General features: G+C 39.0%; 1 protein-coding gene across 1 annotated transcript in view; it reads right to left on the bottom strand.

Moving 5' to 3' along the window:
• The window catches only part of gpc4 (glypican 4), a 51660-nt gene extending 33145 nt beyond the window's left edge, over positions 1-18515 (bottom strand). The window contains exon 1 of the mRNA XM_073820232.1: positions 18392-18515. Coding sequence (XP_073676333.1) covers positions 18392-18515 — 124 coding nt within the window. The remainder of the gene's footprint in view (positions 1-18391) is intronic.
• Between the last annotated feature and the right edge of the window lie 284 nt (positions 18516-18799).

The raw sequence follows: 18799 nt of genomic DNA, 5'->3' as shown, positions 1-18799 counted from the left end.
GTTTTCCGCATCGTGGAAATCATAGAGCACTACCTCAGAGGTTTGAGAGTCCCCATTTGGAACGCCTTGCATAAACAAATGCATAAATGTGAGCTGCCATATGTTAATACACTAATAGTTCTGACATCATAACCATGCTGCGTTCAGAATGACCCACTTTTTCAATTTACTTTCCACAAATGAGGTTGATGAACCTTGGAATTTGTTCGCAATTTGTATTCAAAAGAGCGAAGAAAAAAAAATTCATATTTTCCAGACAGACCCAATTGCAGAGGTAATGTGAAGGAGGTGATTCAAAAACTCACATACTGTGCTCAAGGACACATTCCTCAGATCTAACACTATGAAAACACAAGCAAAAAAAACCTCACTTCACAGGTCTGTTGACCCACAATTAGAGCGATGTTTTTCTACTCCAGCCCCCTTTCCATTCCTGACATATCCTCCTCCTGCACCACGAAGAGCACCTACTTTTTCCCTGATCCTCTGAGGCCACATTCACAGGCTACACTGCTGGGCATTTTCCATAGTAGGTTGTTTACTCGCTCCATCTGGCTGATCCGTCCGCAGAGGTCATGTATCATACCTCGTTTGGAATGAGCGCCGCTGATCCCTTTTGCTATTTAATCTAAAGTTACGAGAGATATCCTCTGAGCGACATGTCTCTCTGCAGCCCCATGGGGCAAGTGTCATATTAATGAGGAACTGAGTTAACAAGCAGGATATCCCACGCCAAGCGGCCCGACTGACACTCGTGCAGGACAGGAAACCCTGTTACAATACGGTGCAGTCCAGCCAAGCGGGGAAACGTGGGCTCATTCTGTCAAACTATGGCCCTTGTGTCCGGTAAAGGCGAAATAAAGGAAGCAACACGCAGAGCCACTAGACAAAACAAAACCACTGCCAGATCACTGTTTGGCCAAAATATTCAATTTAAATTCATGACAGGATAACAAGTTTAGACTAGAATGAGTTTTCCCTCAACTTTTAATTGTTAATGGTTAATTAATGGTTTAGGGAGGAAATTGTGCAGTCAGTGCATTATGGGTGGTTAATGCAAAACATGTCCACGCATTTTAATGCATAATGGAAAATGGATATTTAAAGTAATGATTATTTGCTTTTTTACGATTCTACCTTCATTTTAAATGTTCCTGCAATGGACTTTAATTTTCATTTCTAGGTAAGCCATTTCTTTACTCCATGATTTACCCACCCTTAAGCCATCCTAGGTGTATATGGCTTTCTTCTTTCAGACGAAGAACGTCCTGGCTCTTCCAAGCTTTATAATGGCAGTGAATGGGTATTGAGATTTTGAAGTCCAATAAAGTCCGTCCATCCATCATAAAAAGTACTCCCCATGGCTCCGTAGGGTTAATAAAGGCCTTCTGAGGTGATTCGATGTGTTTGGGTAAGAAATATATTCATATTTAAAACTTAATAAACCACAATCTTTAGCTTTCACTATCATGCAAGTGTTCATAAGGCGTAGATGTGATGTAGGCGTAGTTTAAGCTTTGGTAAGAAGCACATGAGAGAGCAGAACAAAGCACCATTCACTAATTAGAAGTACTAAACGATGATTTGTAAAGAATATTGTCAGAGGATTTTATTGTAAGCCAAGAGGAGACTGGTTTTCCTTTGCTGTAAACAAAACTTGGTTCTCGCAAGACTAACATATTCTCACCTGAGCTTATGCTTACACCCATGTCCATCAACAAACCCTTCAGAAGGCCTTTATTAACTCCCAGAGTCGTGTGGAGTACTTTTTATTTTGGGTGGATGCACTTTATTGGATTTCAAAATCTCAACACCCATTCACTGGCATTATAAAGCTTGGGAAAACCATTTTTAATATAACTCTGATTGTATTCGTTTGAAAGAAGAAAGCCTTATACACCTAGGATGGCTGGAGGGTGAGTTAATCAAGAGGTGATTTTCATTTTTGGGTGAACCATTCCTTTAAGCTTGCATTCTGCCTTGGAGAGAAAAAAATCTTCTATTTATGTAACATTGCAACTTTAAAATATAAATTTGCCTTATAATGTTTTGAGATGAAATACATTAGGTTGAAGGACGTGCTAACATACCAAAAAAGTATTTCATGTCAACCACCCTTGTTTCAGTAGAAACATCTTAGAGCAAGAGTTACAGTCAGCGCTACCTACATCTGGTTGCACTCTGAACTCGCATAAATCACATCCAAAAAAGATTTAGAGCCACAGAAAAGTTAAAATCCACTTCTTGCTGAGCTCTTCACTCGAATCATATAAAACAAGCACTCAAAGTTCGCTTTGAAATGGTTCAGAGATTAGGAATTTCAGCTGAGGATAATTAGAGTTGAAGACACATGGCAGTGTGCCACAAGGCCTAGAAAAGCATGTGTGCGAAATGATGCTTCCTTAAATTAATCAGGGATTAAAATCCTCTCACAGACAGCTGTCAAAACAGCAAACCACCAATATTTTCTTTTCGGATGGCACGCGGGTTAATGAAGAGGAAATCGATGCGCAAAAAACAAAGCAATACAGTTGTTCTCATCAAAAGTCAAGGTCCCGATCGTATACTACCGAGCCGTGACGCTTGACTCTTAATAACAGGCTTATGAGTCTAGACGCTTGTGTGATCATTAACCAGGCTAAGAGCGCAGCAGTTAAACCATCTCCTGGTCTTCTGTGGTGCACTTAGGCACAAAGCAACATCAAGACTACGCAAAACACAAACCAGATGCCGGGCAGGGAGCCTTAATACCACGTAAATCCTCCAAAACTCAGAATCGGTGCATATGTTAGATTGATGTACACACTTGAGCGATCACCCACAAGCTCTCATCCTTTTGTACCAGTCAATCTCTGATTGCTAAACCAGAGCAGGGCCTCTGGCCAATTAAAACTCCCCACTGGTAAGCATTCCAAAAGGTTGCCATCCATGAACATTTACCCAGAAATCCCCGGGGAGATTCCACAACATCGCTCCGGCCTCTCACTCCGTGTCTGTCTCCCCTCTCCCGCCCCAGCGTGCTGTCTCCGGCTTTGTCTCCACTCACAAAAGCTCCCTGCCTACACCACTTCCCAGGTCACCTCATTGTGAATCATTTAACTCGGACCGGCTCTTTCACAGACGCATTAAAAGTCAGGACACTGCATGTTTGGAGTTTAACAGAGAAATCGACGGATCTCTGTTGTTCATTATTGATTTAGTCCTTTCATGAATGCCGGCATGTGAAGTTTCTCATTCAAACGTAATGACAGAGCAGGGTCGGATCTCATGGGCAATGAAAAGATCAAGTGCTTCTTTATTTAATGATCAAACCTAATGTTTTTCTTAATTAAATCTGTGCATTGATTTAATAGACGTATTAAACATCAGTTTGACTGCACATTAAAATGTTTTGATGCCTGATTTCTGATATGGTGAGACCAACAGCCAATAATTCTTCATATTTTCAAAGCGATAACTGACATACTGGCTAACATTACATATCAATCTGAATTTTACATGATTAAAGTCACCTAAAGGTTCACAATACAGTCTTATCCCACAATCATTTAACAAACACTATGAATCATTGGAATGAAGATACACGACCATTTATGAACCTGGACCACAAAGGTCAATTTTTTAATCTTCTGAAAGCTGAATAAGCTTTCCATTTATCTATTTTTTTTAGGATATGACAACATTTGGCCGAGATACAACTACTTCTCCTGGTTAAATAAAGGATATAATTGAAAATCTAAATATTGAGAAAATCACCTTTAAAGTTGTCCAAATAAAGTTCTTAACAATGCGTATTACTAATCAAAAATTAAGTTTTGATATTTATGGTAGGAAATTGACTAAATAGCTTCATGGAACATGAACTTTACTTAAAATCCTAATGATTTTTGCATTAAAAAAAAAGGACAATTTTGACCCATACAATGTATTTTTGGCTATTGCGGTTTTTTGAGACTGGTTTTTCCCAGGGTCACATATCCTTACAAAAAAATAAAATTAAAAAATTAAAATTAAAAAAAGTTTTTCAAATTCTCATAGGCTCTGAGTATCAGAGTTCAAATGTTGGTTGTATTTATTTCTAATACAATATTTTACTTTGTGTTTCAAGCATTTTATTTGTATCATTTAAATGTTCTTTTTTGCATTTATTTTACAATTATTTATTTCTAATGTATCCACATCAAAATTATGATTTTTTTAAAATATAATAATTATTTTATTTTATGATCTAATTAATTAAATAGATTAACCAACTAGAAATGTGAGGTCTCATGACCATTTAACTACAAATTATATTCAATCAAATAATAACACTAAAGGGGAAAAAAAAAGGTGTTTAAAAAAAACATATAAAATTTTCCATAAGTGCATGTCTGACTGAAATACCAGAGTATATAGTTGATTCATCCACTTACGGAGCCGAGCACAGGACGTGGTGAAGGAGTGGACACACCGGCTCCACGAAATGGAGCAAAGTTCAGTTGGAAGCAATTACACCCCCCCCTCCCCAACCAATACCTCCAGCCTGAGATACAATAAAAGACAAATTACAATGAGCCTGTGCGTAAGCAGAGCCACTGACAGCCTGGAATGCACCGTTTATTTACCCGTGAGGAAAAAGGGGGCAAAAGGTACAGGCCAGGAAGAGACGAGAAGGAAGAGGGGGTTGAAAACGAGGAGAAGAAAAAGAAAAAAAAGTTGATGACACAGCTCACTCTGATGCTACAACGAAGGAATCCTCAAACCCTCTCCAAAAATGAACATCTGTGCACATGTTTGCATGAAGACACACACAGATGGATGACAGTGGAGAGGTTAGCAGGGGGTGGGAAGATCCAACGTGAGAAACTGCAGGCCTGGCTGAGCAGTGACAATACATACATCACCTAAAATAATCAGTCAAATGGTAACAAACGCTCTGGGGGACTGCAGGAAACTCACTTATCCCCTCAAACGGCAACCATCCCAAATCAAAGCTTTGCTGCAAAGCAACAGTTGTGCTAAGAAGTAAACATAGGATGAAATGTAATAAAACAATGCTTGCTACTCCTCCCAAGCACATCTTGCTAATTCCTCATGACAATATGGAATAAATGAAAGAGCTTTGGATTAGTTGCCACGTAACAAAAAACAAACAGCATAAGCATGCTATTGTGAGTGAATAAGCTTAATTTAATATTTTAGCAACTGACTGGCTAGTAATTGCTTACAAACAATCGATTACGATTGCTTTGAATAGACAACACGCAAACCTATTAAATAGAAACCAACTTGCTTTCAACAGTCAAACCACAGAACGTTTCAGTTAAGCGCACATGTACATCATAACATGTACAAAAATAGTCACCAGAAGGACTTTCCCACACAACTCAACTCTTTGTATATTTCTCCGTCTGTGTTATAGTCTCCTACAGTACAGAACCGAGCATAGAGAGCTCTTTAACTTCAAACAGCCGTAGAAGATCCACACAAACAACCTGAGGTTCAAAAGGGGGCTATATCTAGGTCAAAGCACATCTTGTTTGGAAATCTGCAAGCCCACCGTAAGCCACACATGACCGAAACCACAAACACGCTCTTTGCACGGCTCTCCAACTCAGTTTTTACACTTATATTCTTCCTTACTCTCAAAATCCGCTCTTTTAAACAAAACAACTACTTAACCTTCAGCATATGAAAGGTTTTACATCTTATCCCCTGAGCCGGAAGCTCAAGCCATTTTCTGACAGTGTTTATAACCGACATCTAAGAGCGGCTGAAATCCACCAGATGTTGAAACTGACGGACAAGCATCGAGGTAATGCGTACACTGTGCGTTAGAAAGAAGAGGGGATGGTGAAAGAGAAAAAGAAAAAGAGGGCCCCGCGGGCAGGATGAGGTCAGGCCAAAGATCATATTTCCAAGTCCTCAAAGCTACAACACTGCAACAATGATTCTGATATACCTGTTGGGCTTAGGAAACTGGATAGCCGTGAAGTTGGTGGGAAGAGCAGCGGCAATAAGTGATTGTAGCGGGCGTAAACCTACACCGGGATAAACTTACTATGCTTTTGACTGACATCTCGACCAGCTAGGATATTATATATGGACAGGAATGCCAATAAATCAACCAATAAGAGGATCTTCTGCTTTTAGAGAGTGAAAGGAGATCAAATGTGGCCATTTTGAGGTTTGCAGGCCTGTCCTCCATTTTGTTTTTCTGTGAAATCATCGCTTTGACTTTGCCCCACCTCAAAAACGCTCATCCAGGGTCTGTCTGAGTGACTTGTGGCAAACTGAACAGTCATACTAGACTAGAGGGAAAAAAAAAGAATCACTTAAACATCAGAGCCAGAGGTGGGACCGGAGCCGAGGCATTTGGTTTTGATGACCGTTTTTAAGAGTTCCCATCACCTCGTCAGTTAAATTGACGGAGGTCTACGAGCGAGCTATTTAACCGCCTCCGCCCGTCTGCCTGAACACACACCATCAATTCTGCATTCTCTCTAAAGGCTGCGTATGAAGTGCAGGATTAGGTAATCGAACAGGCCGTATATAAGCAGGCGCTGGTCTGAGGCTCATCAGGGGGAGTCTTGATGTTGGCCGTGGGAGTAATTAGCAGGGATTACAGGAAATCTGGAACATTCCCAGAGCGAAGGGCTTCTGCCCAAAACCCAGATGAGCCCCTGGCCTACATCTCTCGGCTCTCAAAACAGCCACAAATGATTGTTAGAGGCGGGGGAAAAACAACAGACGTAATATAGTTATAATTATCATTAAAGCTGCAAGCAGCGATGAACGGGCCCTCGCACACGGGCTCACCGCCGACCGGTGGCTTTAGGAACACAGCAAACGGTGGGCAGTATGCTTTTAATACAGTAAATGTAGGAAAAATACATCAAAGTCACTTAAATGTGCCAAACTTCCTGCTGCCAGCTGGTGGCGCTATGCCTATAACTGATTATTGACATGTAGATGTGTTCAGGCCAGCACTTTGATCAAACATATGAAGTTTGGTGCAGATTGACCTTGGTATGTGTGAGTTAGTGCAAGATATGATATATACTGCTGCCAATAGGTGGCGCTATAATAATATCTGTATATTGGCCTTTAGATGTCTTCAGGCCAGGACTTTTACCAAACCTGTGAAGTTTGAGGCAGATCGGACATTTTATGGCTGAGTTATAACAACTTTTATGTCCATGGCGAAACATCAAACTTTGTCAGGCCGCCATGGACACGCCCTTTAACGAAAACTCAAGATCTTCACAATTTAACATCTCTAAGGCCTCGAGATCAGACTGACCAAATATAATGTTGATATCATTAAATCTCTAGGAGGAGTTTGGTACAAGTCATTTCCTATTGCCAACAGGTGGCGCTGTGATTATAATAGAATATAGGCCTTCAGATTGGTTCAGGCCAGGACTCTTATCGAACATGTAAAGTTTGAGGCAAATCGGACATTTTATGGCTGAGTTATAACAAGTTTTATATCCATGGCGAGACCACGAAATTTGCCAGGCCGCCACGGACACACCCTTCAACGAAAACTCAAGATCTTCGCAATTTAACATCGCTAAAGCCTTTTTATTAGACTGACCGATTTTGGTGTTGATCTGATTAAATCTTTTGGAGGAGTTTGTTGCAGAGTACAGCATGACACTTCCTGTTGCCAGCAGGTGGCGCTATGAGTATAACTGAATATGGACATATAGATGTCATCAGGTCAGGAGTGTTATCACACATGTGAAGTTTGGGGCAGATCGGGCATTTTATGCCTGAGTTATAGCAACTTCCTTTTTCATGGCGAAGCATCGAAATTTGCCAGGCCGCCACGGACACGCCCTCCGATGAAAACTCTAGATCTTCGCAATTTAACGTCACAAAGGGCTTTAGATTAGACTCACCAAATTTGCCGTTGATCCGAATAAATCTCTAGGAGGAGTTCGTTCAAGTATGACGCCTGAAAATGGCAAAAATTACACAAATTTTGCTAAGAAAATTAAAAATAACCGACTTCCTGTTGGGTGTCAAATTTTGCTCCAAGAGGCTTTTTTGTAGGTATTGGTGAGCTACATGTGTGTACCGATTTTCGTGCATGTACGTGAATCACAACTGAAAGCGCACACCGCGGAACGTGTAAAGGTGGCGCTATTGAGCCATTTTGCCACACCCACTTCTGCAACCCATATCAGACGTAAATTTTCGCCAGGTCTGATGTGTGTGCGAAGTTTCATGAGTTTTCGGGTATGTCTAAGCCCTCAAAAATGCGATTCATTTTGGAGAATAATAATAATAATAATAATAAACGAAGCAGATCCAATAGGGTCCTCACACCATCGGTGCTCGGGCCCTAATTAGTGTTTTACATTAAGGCTGTTATGATACAATCATATCAGGTTTCGGTAACACTTTGCAATTCGGTTCAATTTGTTAATGCACTTTCATTGTAAACTCACTTTCACTGCATTAATATTTTAACATATATGAATACATTTTAAACAGTAAGTCGCGGACCACAAAACCAATCTTAAGTAGCATGGGTATATTTGTAGCAATAGCGAAAATATATTAAATGGGTCAAAATTATAGGTTTTTCTTTAATGCCAAAAATCATTAGGATATTAAGTAAAGATCATGTTCCATGAAGATATTTTGTAAATTTACTACCATAAATATCTCAAAACTTAATTTCTGATTAGTAATATACATTGCTTAGAACTTCATTTGGACAACTTTAAAGGCGATATCCTCAATATTTAGATTTTTTTTTGCACCCTCAGATTTTCAAATAGTTGCATCTCAGCCAAATATTGTATTAAAAAGCCATACATCAATGGAAAGCTTATTTATTCAGCTTTCAGATGATGGATAAATCTCAACTTCAAAAACTTTATGACTGGTTTTGTAGTGCCGTGTCACATTTGTTAATGTTTATGAATGAACACGAAATTCTCATAAATGTAAAAAAAAAAAAAAAAAAAAAAAAAAAAGCTCATTGTTAGTTTCATTTATTTGATTGAAAATACAATAAGATTTTTACAGTAAATTTTTAAATATAATTTATTCTTGGTGGCAAAACTGAATTTTCAGCATCATTACTCCAGTTTTAAGTGTCACATGATCCTTCAGAAATCATTCTGATATGGCGGTTTGTTTAAGAAACATTAATTCTATCATTGCGGAAAACAGTTGGTTGCTTAATATTTTTGAGGAAGTCATAATACATTTCTTTCAGAATTTTTTTGATGAAAAGTAAGTTCAAAAGAACAGCATTTATTTGAAACAGAAAACAGAAGTCTTTTGATCAACTTAATGATTCCTTCCTGAATAAAAGTATCTTTAAAAAAAAAAAAAAAAATCTTACTGAGTCTAAACTTTTCAACAGTAGTGTACTCATTGTGATGCACTTGTGCAACCTGCAGTTTGATGAGGAAACAGTGTGCACTATATTCATGTTAAACCTCTAGCATTTCTCATTTGGTTGGGGTTATGCAGATTTTGAGGGGTGAGGAGCACACTTTGGGAGAAGATCTCCAAGCCCTGCTTACGGCTGGAGGACCAACACCAATGTGACTGAAACCAGTGAGAGAGAAAAGAGACACACCACCTCTCAAATAACACACACAGGGAGGAATGAGGTTAAGGGAATGTCCCAAAGGAGAACTGTATCCAAAGCTCAAGACTTTAGTCAGTGTCTGCTGGAAAACTCCAACCCATATCGCCCATGCTAATGCCTGATAACAAAGCCACGGGATGAAGGGTTTGAGCAAACAGCAGCCATTGCTGTAGCAGTCTGTTTTGGTATTAAAGTCATGTGGAAAGCTTCCCACACACAGAGCAGAGAGGGAGGTGAAAAGAGTGGGACAAATAAAAGGAACGGGGGGGATAACACTTGGACAAGACTACCAAGGATAGATGAGAGAGAGAGCGCGAAAGAAAAAGTGTAGAAAAGCTGCTTCGGCACAAACACTTCCTACAAAGCCGTCCCTATCCAGCGGGATGCGAAGGAACAGGAACAGACCCACCGGCCAAGTTTGGGGGCCCAGGGAGTGTCGATTTAACAGCATGCAAATGGGAAGTGTTAACAAGGAACTTCAGTGGCAGCCTGTATCTGCCTTCAAGTGTGGAAAGCCACAAACACAGGGCCAGATTTTACACAGCACCCATCCGACATCACTCTGTACTGTGCCAGATTTACTCAGGGAAAACCACAAACTACACTAACAATGTCACAAGAGACACACGTCTTGGGCCGAGGAAGCATGGGGCTTTTTTCCCCCTTCATGTCTGTGCACATCTGCCCCATTCAGAGCACACAGATGACTCGGGGTGAGTCAGAGCCCACGAATGCCGCCCCAGGCTAAGTTTCGGAGCGTTCCTCACATTCCCTATGAGCGGGTCACACGCTCTCGCTCAATCAAACGCCATGGCAGCTCCTCTTAGTAACATGTTAAGTTGCCCTTCTTCTGTCAGTCAAAACTGCCTCCTCTTTTATTCAGCGGTCAGTCAATCCTCTGTTGAAGATCCTCCGGCTGAGTCTTTGTTGCTGCTCCTGGCTCTAAGGTCCCAGCGAGGAGGTCTTGGTGGTCCCCTGTGGAATGCGCCAAGGAGGGGGCAGACTTGGGCTAAAAGGGGACGTCCCATTGTTCCCATACATTGCACTTACCCCCCACCAGGACGTCGCTCTCGGGTTTTTTTTTTGAGGGATTGAGAGGAAGCAGAGGAAGAGACTTTCCCCACACATCTCTTCAACCCAAAATCAGAACTGCATCTACCTCAGGAATTATTCTGGTCTCATGAAAAAAAAAAAGATGACTCTTTTATGAATGAGCATGTGATACATGCGGAAAGTATGATTTTTAGAAAAAAAAACCTTAATGTTCCATGCCTAAATCTAACCGTCAATGGGGCGTAAGCTGATCATACAAAAAAGCACTAATGAGATCGTACAACTTCATATGAATCAGCCAGCGATTTGCCAAAACCAAAAATAGTTACGGATTACTGTGGGAGTGAGTTGGCCCAGTCGCATGGCACTACTACGTTCTCCTCCTGCCTGCTCATTACCAAACACTGCTCGCTTCTCATTCACAAGACCACTTCCTCCTGATAGCCAAACTCAATTACAGGCAGTTATGCACTGGGCTCAGGTCACCGAGGGCACAGCGCACAGATCAGCTGCGCTTCAGTCTCGCCCACATCAGGGCAAACGTGCATTGCAAACCCATCTGACCCATCTACAGGATAGTTGACATTTCAAGCTCATGGATCGAGTTCATGGATATCTTACTTGTCCTCTACACTACCAGTCAAAGGTTTTTGCACAGTAAGATTGCCTCTTTTGCTCACCAACCCTGGATTTATAAACAGCCAAGTGGAATTTTAGGTTTCTTTGATGAATAGAAGGTTCAGAAGAACAGCGTTTATTTTATGTAACATTCTAAACATCTTTATCATCACTTTTGATTAATTTAAAGCATCATTTTCTATAAATTATACTGACTCCAAGCTTTTGAATGGTACAGTGTGTAATGTTACAAGTTTTTATTACAAATAAATGCTGATCGTTAGATTGTTCTAACCATCAAAGAATGCTGAAAAAAAATTTACTCAACCGTTTTAAATATTGATAACGACGACAATAATTGTTTCTTGAGCAGCAAATCAGCATATGTGACCCTGGACCACAAAAAAAAAAAAACAGTCTTAAGTCGCTGGGGTATATTTGTAGCAATAGCCAAAAAAACTTTGTATGGGTCAAAGTTATTGATTTTTCTTTTATGCCAAAAATCATTAGGAAATTATGTAAAGATCATGTTCCGTGAAGATTTTTTGTAGAATTCCTACTGTAAATGTATCAAAATGTAATTTTTGTTTAGTTATATGCATTGTTAAGAACTTCATTTGGACAACTTTAAAGGTGATTTTCTCAGTATTTCTATTCTGGCATCCTTAGATTGCAGATTTTCAAATAGTTGTATCTCGGCCAAATATTGTCCTATCCTAACTAATCATACACCCATGGAAAGCTTTTTTATTGAGCTTTCATATGATGTATACATCTCAATTTTGTAAAATTTAACCTTATGACTGGTTTTGTGGTCCAGGGTCACATATTAGAATGATTTCTGAAAGATCATGTGACGTTAAAAACCGGAATAATGAGGCTGAAAATGTAGCTTTGATCACAGGAAATATATTCAAATAGAAATGAGTTATTTTAAATAGTAAAAATATTTCACAATATTACAGATTTTGCTGCATTTTGTATCAAATAAATGCAGGCTTGGTGAGCAGAAGAGACCACAAAAATCTTGGTTGTGCACCTTAAAGTAGAAGGCTGTTAATGTGCATAATCATTGTAAAACTAATAAGTCACAAAATATTGAAGCAGTTTTACTAATTTAATGAGTGGCCTCTGCTCTGATAATGACAACAAACATGGTTTGTTCTTTAATTATCGCACTTGAGTGATTATCCTCTGATTAGCTGGAACAGTGAGGAGGGGGGCTTGCATGCTCAGATCTGACACAGCGCCATACAAAGGTCTCATTAACACGGCATAAATGAACTTCTTACTGGCATGATCAACTTCTTGTGACTCTCATACCATCTGACTGTCAGCAAAACCCATAATTTGTTTGCATGTTACCCAATTAAACAGCTCTAATTTACAATCTTATCTATGCACTGACTGGATATCCAAACCTCCACATAAAAAAACAAGAGTTAAGAGTTCTGCAATTGTATCAGTAGCTGAAAACATTATCAAGTTATCTGAAATAGTTAATAAACACACAAGGGATGGGAAAAAGAGCAAAATCATTTCCTGATTCGGGATAGATCTGCTTATCTATGTTGTGACACTATTTGTCAATTACTTATCAAAGTGAAAACGCAAGGCAATAACCCCCCCCCGCCAAAAAAGACTGGCCTGCAACAATAAATCTATTATGTTGATGGATCCAAGTTACAGGCCAAAGATTAAGCGTGTCCAATTCAGATCTGATCTGCACAATATCAAGAGGCCAGTGAGGTGAAGTCATCGCCTTTCCGAGTCTCATAATGTCCTGAAGTAATTAGGAGCGGGATGAATCTTTCTGGAGAAAGGGGAGGAAACGTGTTTGATCTTTGCCATTGTCCATACCTGAGGCATGACATGGGAGCAAACTGCCAGCATAAAGCAAAGCAGATTTCTTTAGAGCAGGGAAAAGCATTCCGCTGGATCGCTATGAGGAGCTGTTGACAAGGCGAGATGCCAATCTGGTCAGTATTAACCACCCCTTCTCTGAAACTTTTGAAGATGGGCCGCTTGCCACTGGGCGGGAGGCACTTGACACACGTGTTTTACGACATCTAGGCCAAATCAAACCATCACGAACAGTGAGGCTTTTTATAAGAAGGCCAGACGGTGCTTTCGGTTTAGCTGAGGATTGCAGGATATGGGCGGTTTAGCCCTCAGCAGGGATCTATGTACTTCAAGGCTTAAAGAACTATGAAGCTTCCTAAGGTGCAATAATCCACAGTCCTCTCAAACTGAGAGGATCCAGAGAGGCACACTGACCATGAAGAAAGACCTTACCTCTGCTTAACCAAAAGCGCCCCACTCAAGAAATCTCCTTACAAAACCATGCTTATCCAGCAGGGAAACACACAGGAAGTTTCTAACACCAATTTCACACCACAACCTCCACATGGGTACAGCTTAGTTGAAATGGTCAAAAGTGTGGATCTCAGCAAACCGTAAAACTTTTACTAAAGGAAGTGCCATATATTTCTACCTGGTGTCCTACTTGCTTTTAAAAGACACAGTTTAGCTGTTAAAATACTTTTGCTTTAAGGGTCAAGGGTTGCAGTGAAGTATTTAAGTAACTCATCATCATTCATTATCCACATTTGTTGGAAAAATAGCCAGAGGCTATAAGAGGCAAAACTTTAAATGGATCGTTCCAAACTTGCATGCATTTCTTTATATAAAGATACTATTTTTTCAACATATTCTTGCACAGAAGTACAAAATTTATATATATAAAAAAAAAAAACAGTCAAAAGATCTTTAATGTTTTTTAAAGACGTCTCTTCTGCTCACCAAGCCTGCATTTATCTGATCCAAAGTACAGCAAAAACAGCCAAATTTCGAGATATTTTACTATGAAATGTTTTCTACTTAAATATATTTTAAAATGTAATTTATTCCTGTAATTAAAGCTACATTTTCAGCATCATTACTCAGTCTTCAGTGTCACATGATCCTTCAGAAATCATTGTAATATGCTGATTTGCTGTTCAAGAAACATTATTATTAATGTTTAAAACAGTTAAGTACATTTTCTCAAGATTCTTTGATGAATAGAAAGCTCCAAAGATCAGAATTTATGAGAAATAAGCACTTTTGTAACATTATACACTATACCATTCAAAAGCTTAGAGTCAGTATTTTGTTTTGGAAATAAATTATGGAAATTAATACTTTTATTTAGCAAGGATGCTTTCAATTGTTCAAACGTGATGATAAAGACATTTATAATGTTACAAAAGATTTCTATTTCATATAAATGCTGTTCTTCTGAACTTTCTGATCACGTGACTGGAGTAAAGATGCTACAAATTCAGCTTTGACATTGCAGGAATAAATTACCAATCAAATAGAAAGAAGTTCTTTTAAGTAGTAAAAATATGTCATTTTACTGTTTTTGCTTTACTTTGGATCAAATAAATGCAGGCTTGGTAAGCAGAAGAGACTTCTTTGAAAAACATTCTGTTCAAAAACTTTTGACTGGTAGTGTATGATAACAGCAAAAATTAATTCCTAATTTTAAGTCTACTTCCATGTGCAAAAAGCCTTAAACCATAAGTTCTCAAGTTAAAAAAAGTTTAATCATCTTTCCACTGCAAAAGACACTCGAGGCTGCAGGAAATCTTGGCTGCCGTGCCTGCAAAAGCAATAACATTCTAAACTTCTGATTTATGATACTAACAAAAGCAAAACAACATTCGAGCGAACAGGTCTTTGAATGAAACAACTGGTTCGAATGGCCTTTGAGTAGCTCAAAAAACACTTCTGTGTATAACCAATATAATACCTTTGCTGATGAGTCGCTGGAACGCTGAAAAAGCGTCATGCATGGGATGTTTTTGACCCTTTGCCTGATTAGTGCGCTATGTGTAAGACTGGCTCAAACCATGAGGATGGAATAGTGCTTCAGGACTACAGAAGAATAAAGAAGACATGTTTTGACTACAAGGTGAAGAGGGCCAGCTCTGAAAGCCAGAGTTGGGGGGGCCACTACCAGTTCAATTAGGTTCTCCTGTGGACCATTTTCTCCCTAGCAACAGGAGACATTGTTAAACCAAAGCAGGGCTTTTTGTGCTTCCTTTTTTCGCTTTCTAAGGACCTCCACCCTTCAGCTACAGCAGAGCTTGTCACTTTCTCTGTATCAATTATCTCAGTCTCTTATTGACAAAGGCATGCTAACTAAGGTTAGCCTCGCACAGGGTCCCGACGCATATTGTGCACCATTGTGAGGGGCACACGCGCACTGCACCCAAACCTACCCTCTAAACGAGCCTTTATAATTCACTCTTTACAGCCATCACAACAAAACTGGAGATTTGACACAATAAAACATGACAAATGCAGACATGTTGGGGAACACTCAAAGTTTGCATTACAATGACACCTCTGCGAAGACAATGGACCTGTTGGGCTGGTGTAAAGTACAGGGAAAATTAAGGCTCATTGTTCCCCTTCAACCCAGCTGAAGTCATGCAAGAGGCTAGTTTAATCAAGAATTACATGAATACACTAGATAGTATGCAACAGTTCATTCTGGTGCTTAAATTTGATTCAACAAAGTTTAAGGAGTACAGATATTTAGTTTATATCACCAAGCTTGAATGGGTTCACGGAGTTCCAGATCAGAGTATGTGAGCGGTATGTGGCTCACTCAAAAGACAAATGATATGATATGATGTATCATCAATGCACAGCATAAAACATCATAACCATTATACTTGATCCTAGACCACAAAACCAGTCATAAGGGTCATTTTTTAGAAATTGAGAATTGAGAGCTTTTCATTGATGTATGGTTTCTTAGGATATGACAATATTTGGCCGAGATACAACTATTTGAACATCTAGAATCTGAGGGAGAAAAAAAATCTAAATACTGTAAAGTAAATAAAAAAAAGTACTTAGAAATGCATATTACCAATCAAAAATTACATTTTGATATACTTACGGTAGGAAATTTATAAAATATCTTCATGGAACATGATCTTTACTCAGTATCCTAATGATTTTTGGTGATAATTTTGACCCATACAATGTATTTTTGTGGTCCAGGGTCACATATATTTAGGTTTTTTTAATTATTAATTTTTCTATATGTGACCCTGGACCACAAAACCAGTCATAAGTAGCAAGGGTATATTTGTAGCAATAGCCAAAAATACACTGTATGGGTCAAAATTATCTATTTTTCTTTTATGACCATAAATCATTAGGATATTAAGTGAAGATCATGTTCCATGAAGACACTTTGTAAATTCCCTACTGTAAATATATCAAATCTTAATTTTTGATTAGTAATATGCATTCCGAAGAACTTCATTTGGACAACTTTAAAGGTTATTTTCTCAATATTTAGATTTTTTTGCACCCTCAGATTACAGATTTTCAAATAGTTGTATCTCAGCCAAACATTGTCCTATCCATTAATGGAAAGCTTATTTATTATTATTTTTAAATAAAGTTACTTTACTGGAATCTAGAGTTCCATGTAGAACCTTTAACATTATATAGAATCTTGCCATCACACAAAAGGTTCTTTATAGTGGAAAAAGGTATTAAAATGGTTCTTCAATGGCACCACTGTGAAAACACTCTTTCAAAACCTTTATAGGGATACAGTAAGAGTTCATTAAAATGTAAAATACGCACATACTACTGTGATACAGATATATTGTTTACAGGCCCTGAGTATAATCAAATTTTAATTGCATTGCAACATGCTTTAGTACATGATTTATTTGTAAATATTATATTGCTAGCTAAATAAAATTGATGCCAGATTATATTTTGATGAACTGTTCAAATTACAACCCTAGTGATGAGAAAGATGTCTCAAAGCTTGACACATGGGCTTCTTTGAAGACATTTTCACTGGTGAGGAAGAAATATACAAACTAATTTGTTGTGCTTAAACACAAGTCAAAAAATAACTTGTATACTGTAAATACTTGCAGTCGTTCTGATGACCTGAATATCAGCATGGCTGATAACCTGCATGCCAACAACAGCATTTCTTGCTCCTGAGGTATTGCGTAAGGCTTTATAAGCATACAGAAAGCATGTCATGCCAATTCCAGATGTCATATGCAAGTTACCTTAGTGAGCTTCCTTCATATCTTTACATTGGTTTATGAATTTGCAAGACTTCATGTAGATGTAGATTCTCCTTAATGAACTATTCGGGAAAACTTTCTCTTATTTACAGGGAAATAAGACGGTGATTAGCCTATAGCCAAACTGTGTCCTGAGGCTAGTTTCCCCCCCTGCTTTTTCGCTCAGGCCTTGAAGAGGAGCTAAAAACTGCAACTTGTTACACTCCCCCGCCCCCATTCCCGCTCCAGATAAAATCACTGCATTTACATGAGCATTAGCGCTTCTGAATGACAATCGCTGTCCGATGACTGACTCTCGCTTACAATGACAAAGTACGACACTTTGAAACAAAGACAGCAGCTGGGGGTGCGGAGGGGAGGAACGACGGAACACTTGTAACTATAGAAATTAAATCACGAGCCGCATCCCGTTTAAAAGATGCGGTAACTCCCTACTTACAATCTGAAGTGAGGCAAAGAACATGTTAGCCGGGAGAACGCGACTTAAAGGGACAGTGCATCCTAAAAACATTTTTCCAAACTTTCTCTGGAGCACAAAAATTGTGTTGGATAGAATGACAGCCTCAGCATTCACTATAATTGCATTAAATGTACTCATATAATGCAAGCGAATGGTGACTGAGAATGTCATTCTCAATAACACAGAAAATAATGCAAGTATGGAACAAAATGAGGACGTGTAGGCAGTATTTTAACTATCCCTCTAAGTCGTAATTATAAGAAATGTTTAGTCACCTTCATGACCTAGTACAATCCCAAAGGCACACCAATATAACGAGTTAACAAAATAACAGAAATCAATATGCGGGCAGAGATAAACTATATTTATACACCTTTTTCTTCGAAAATGTAGATAAGCTGAATTATGCCCTTCACTCTATTTACTTATAACTGTATTTACATAACCCGCTGCCTTGGTGTTCAGGAACAACATTTTTCAGAAACATTTGGCTTTCCAAGTGTCGCAAACTATTTTGGGTTAACAAAATCAACTCACCATGGACGCCTTTGTTGGGAACATCGTTGACGTTGAAACCTTTCGAACTGTAGGCAGTTCTGACTTCATTGCAGTTCTTTACCTTCTGATCAGCCTGAGCCGACGCCAAAACCACCAGCGACATGCATACAGTAATTACAACGAACATCTTCATCGCTGACTGCTTGAGCAATCGAGCCACAACAGGAAAAAATAAAACAAAACAAAAAGTTAAGTCACGAAATCTCTTCGACTCGCTCTTCTGGTTTCCTCATGGGGATGCAGCGTCTCCGTTTAACTTCTTTCAACCGCTCGGATCTTGCGAACTGGATTTTCTTGAGCAATAAAAACCGGGCCTCTGAAGAACAACGAGCGAAACAATCCCGCAGTGTGTAACAAATAAAAAGCGCCCAAAAGTAACAGCAAACA

This window comes from Garra rufa, chromosome 16 (genome assembly GCF_049309525.1).
Source record: "Garra rufa chromosome 16, GarRuf1.0, whole genome shotgun sequence".
Lineage (NCBI taxonomy): Eukaryota > Metazoa > Chordata > Actinopteri > Cypriniformes > Cyprinidae > Garra > Garra rufa.
The sequence above is the reverse complement of the archived record's forward strand: the minus strand, read 5'-3'. Positions and strand labels throughout refer to the sequence as shown.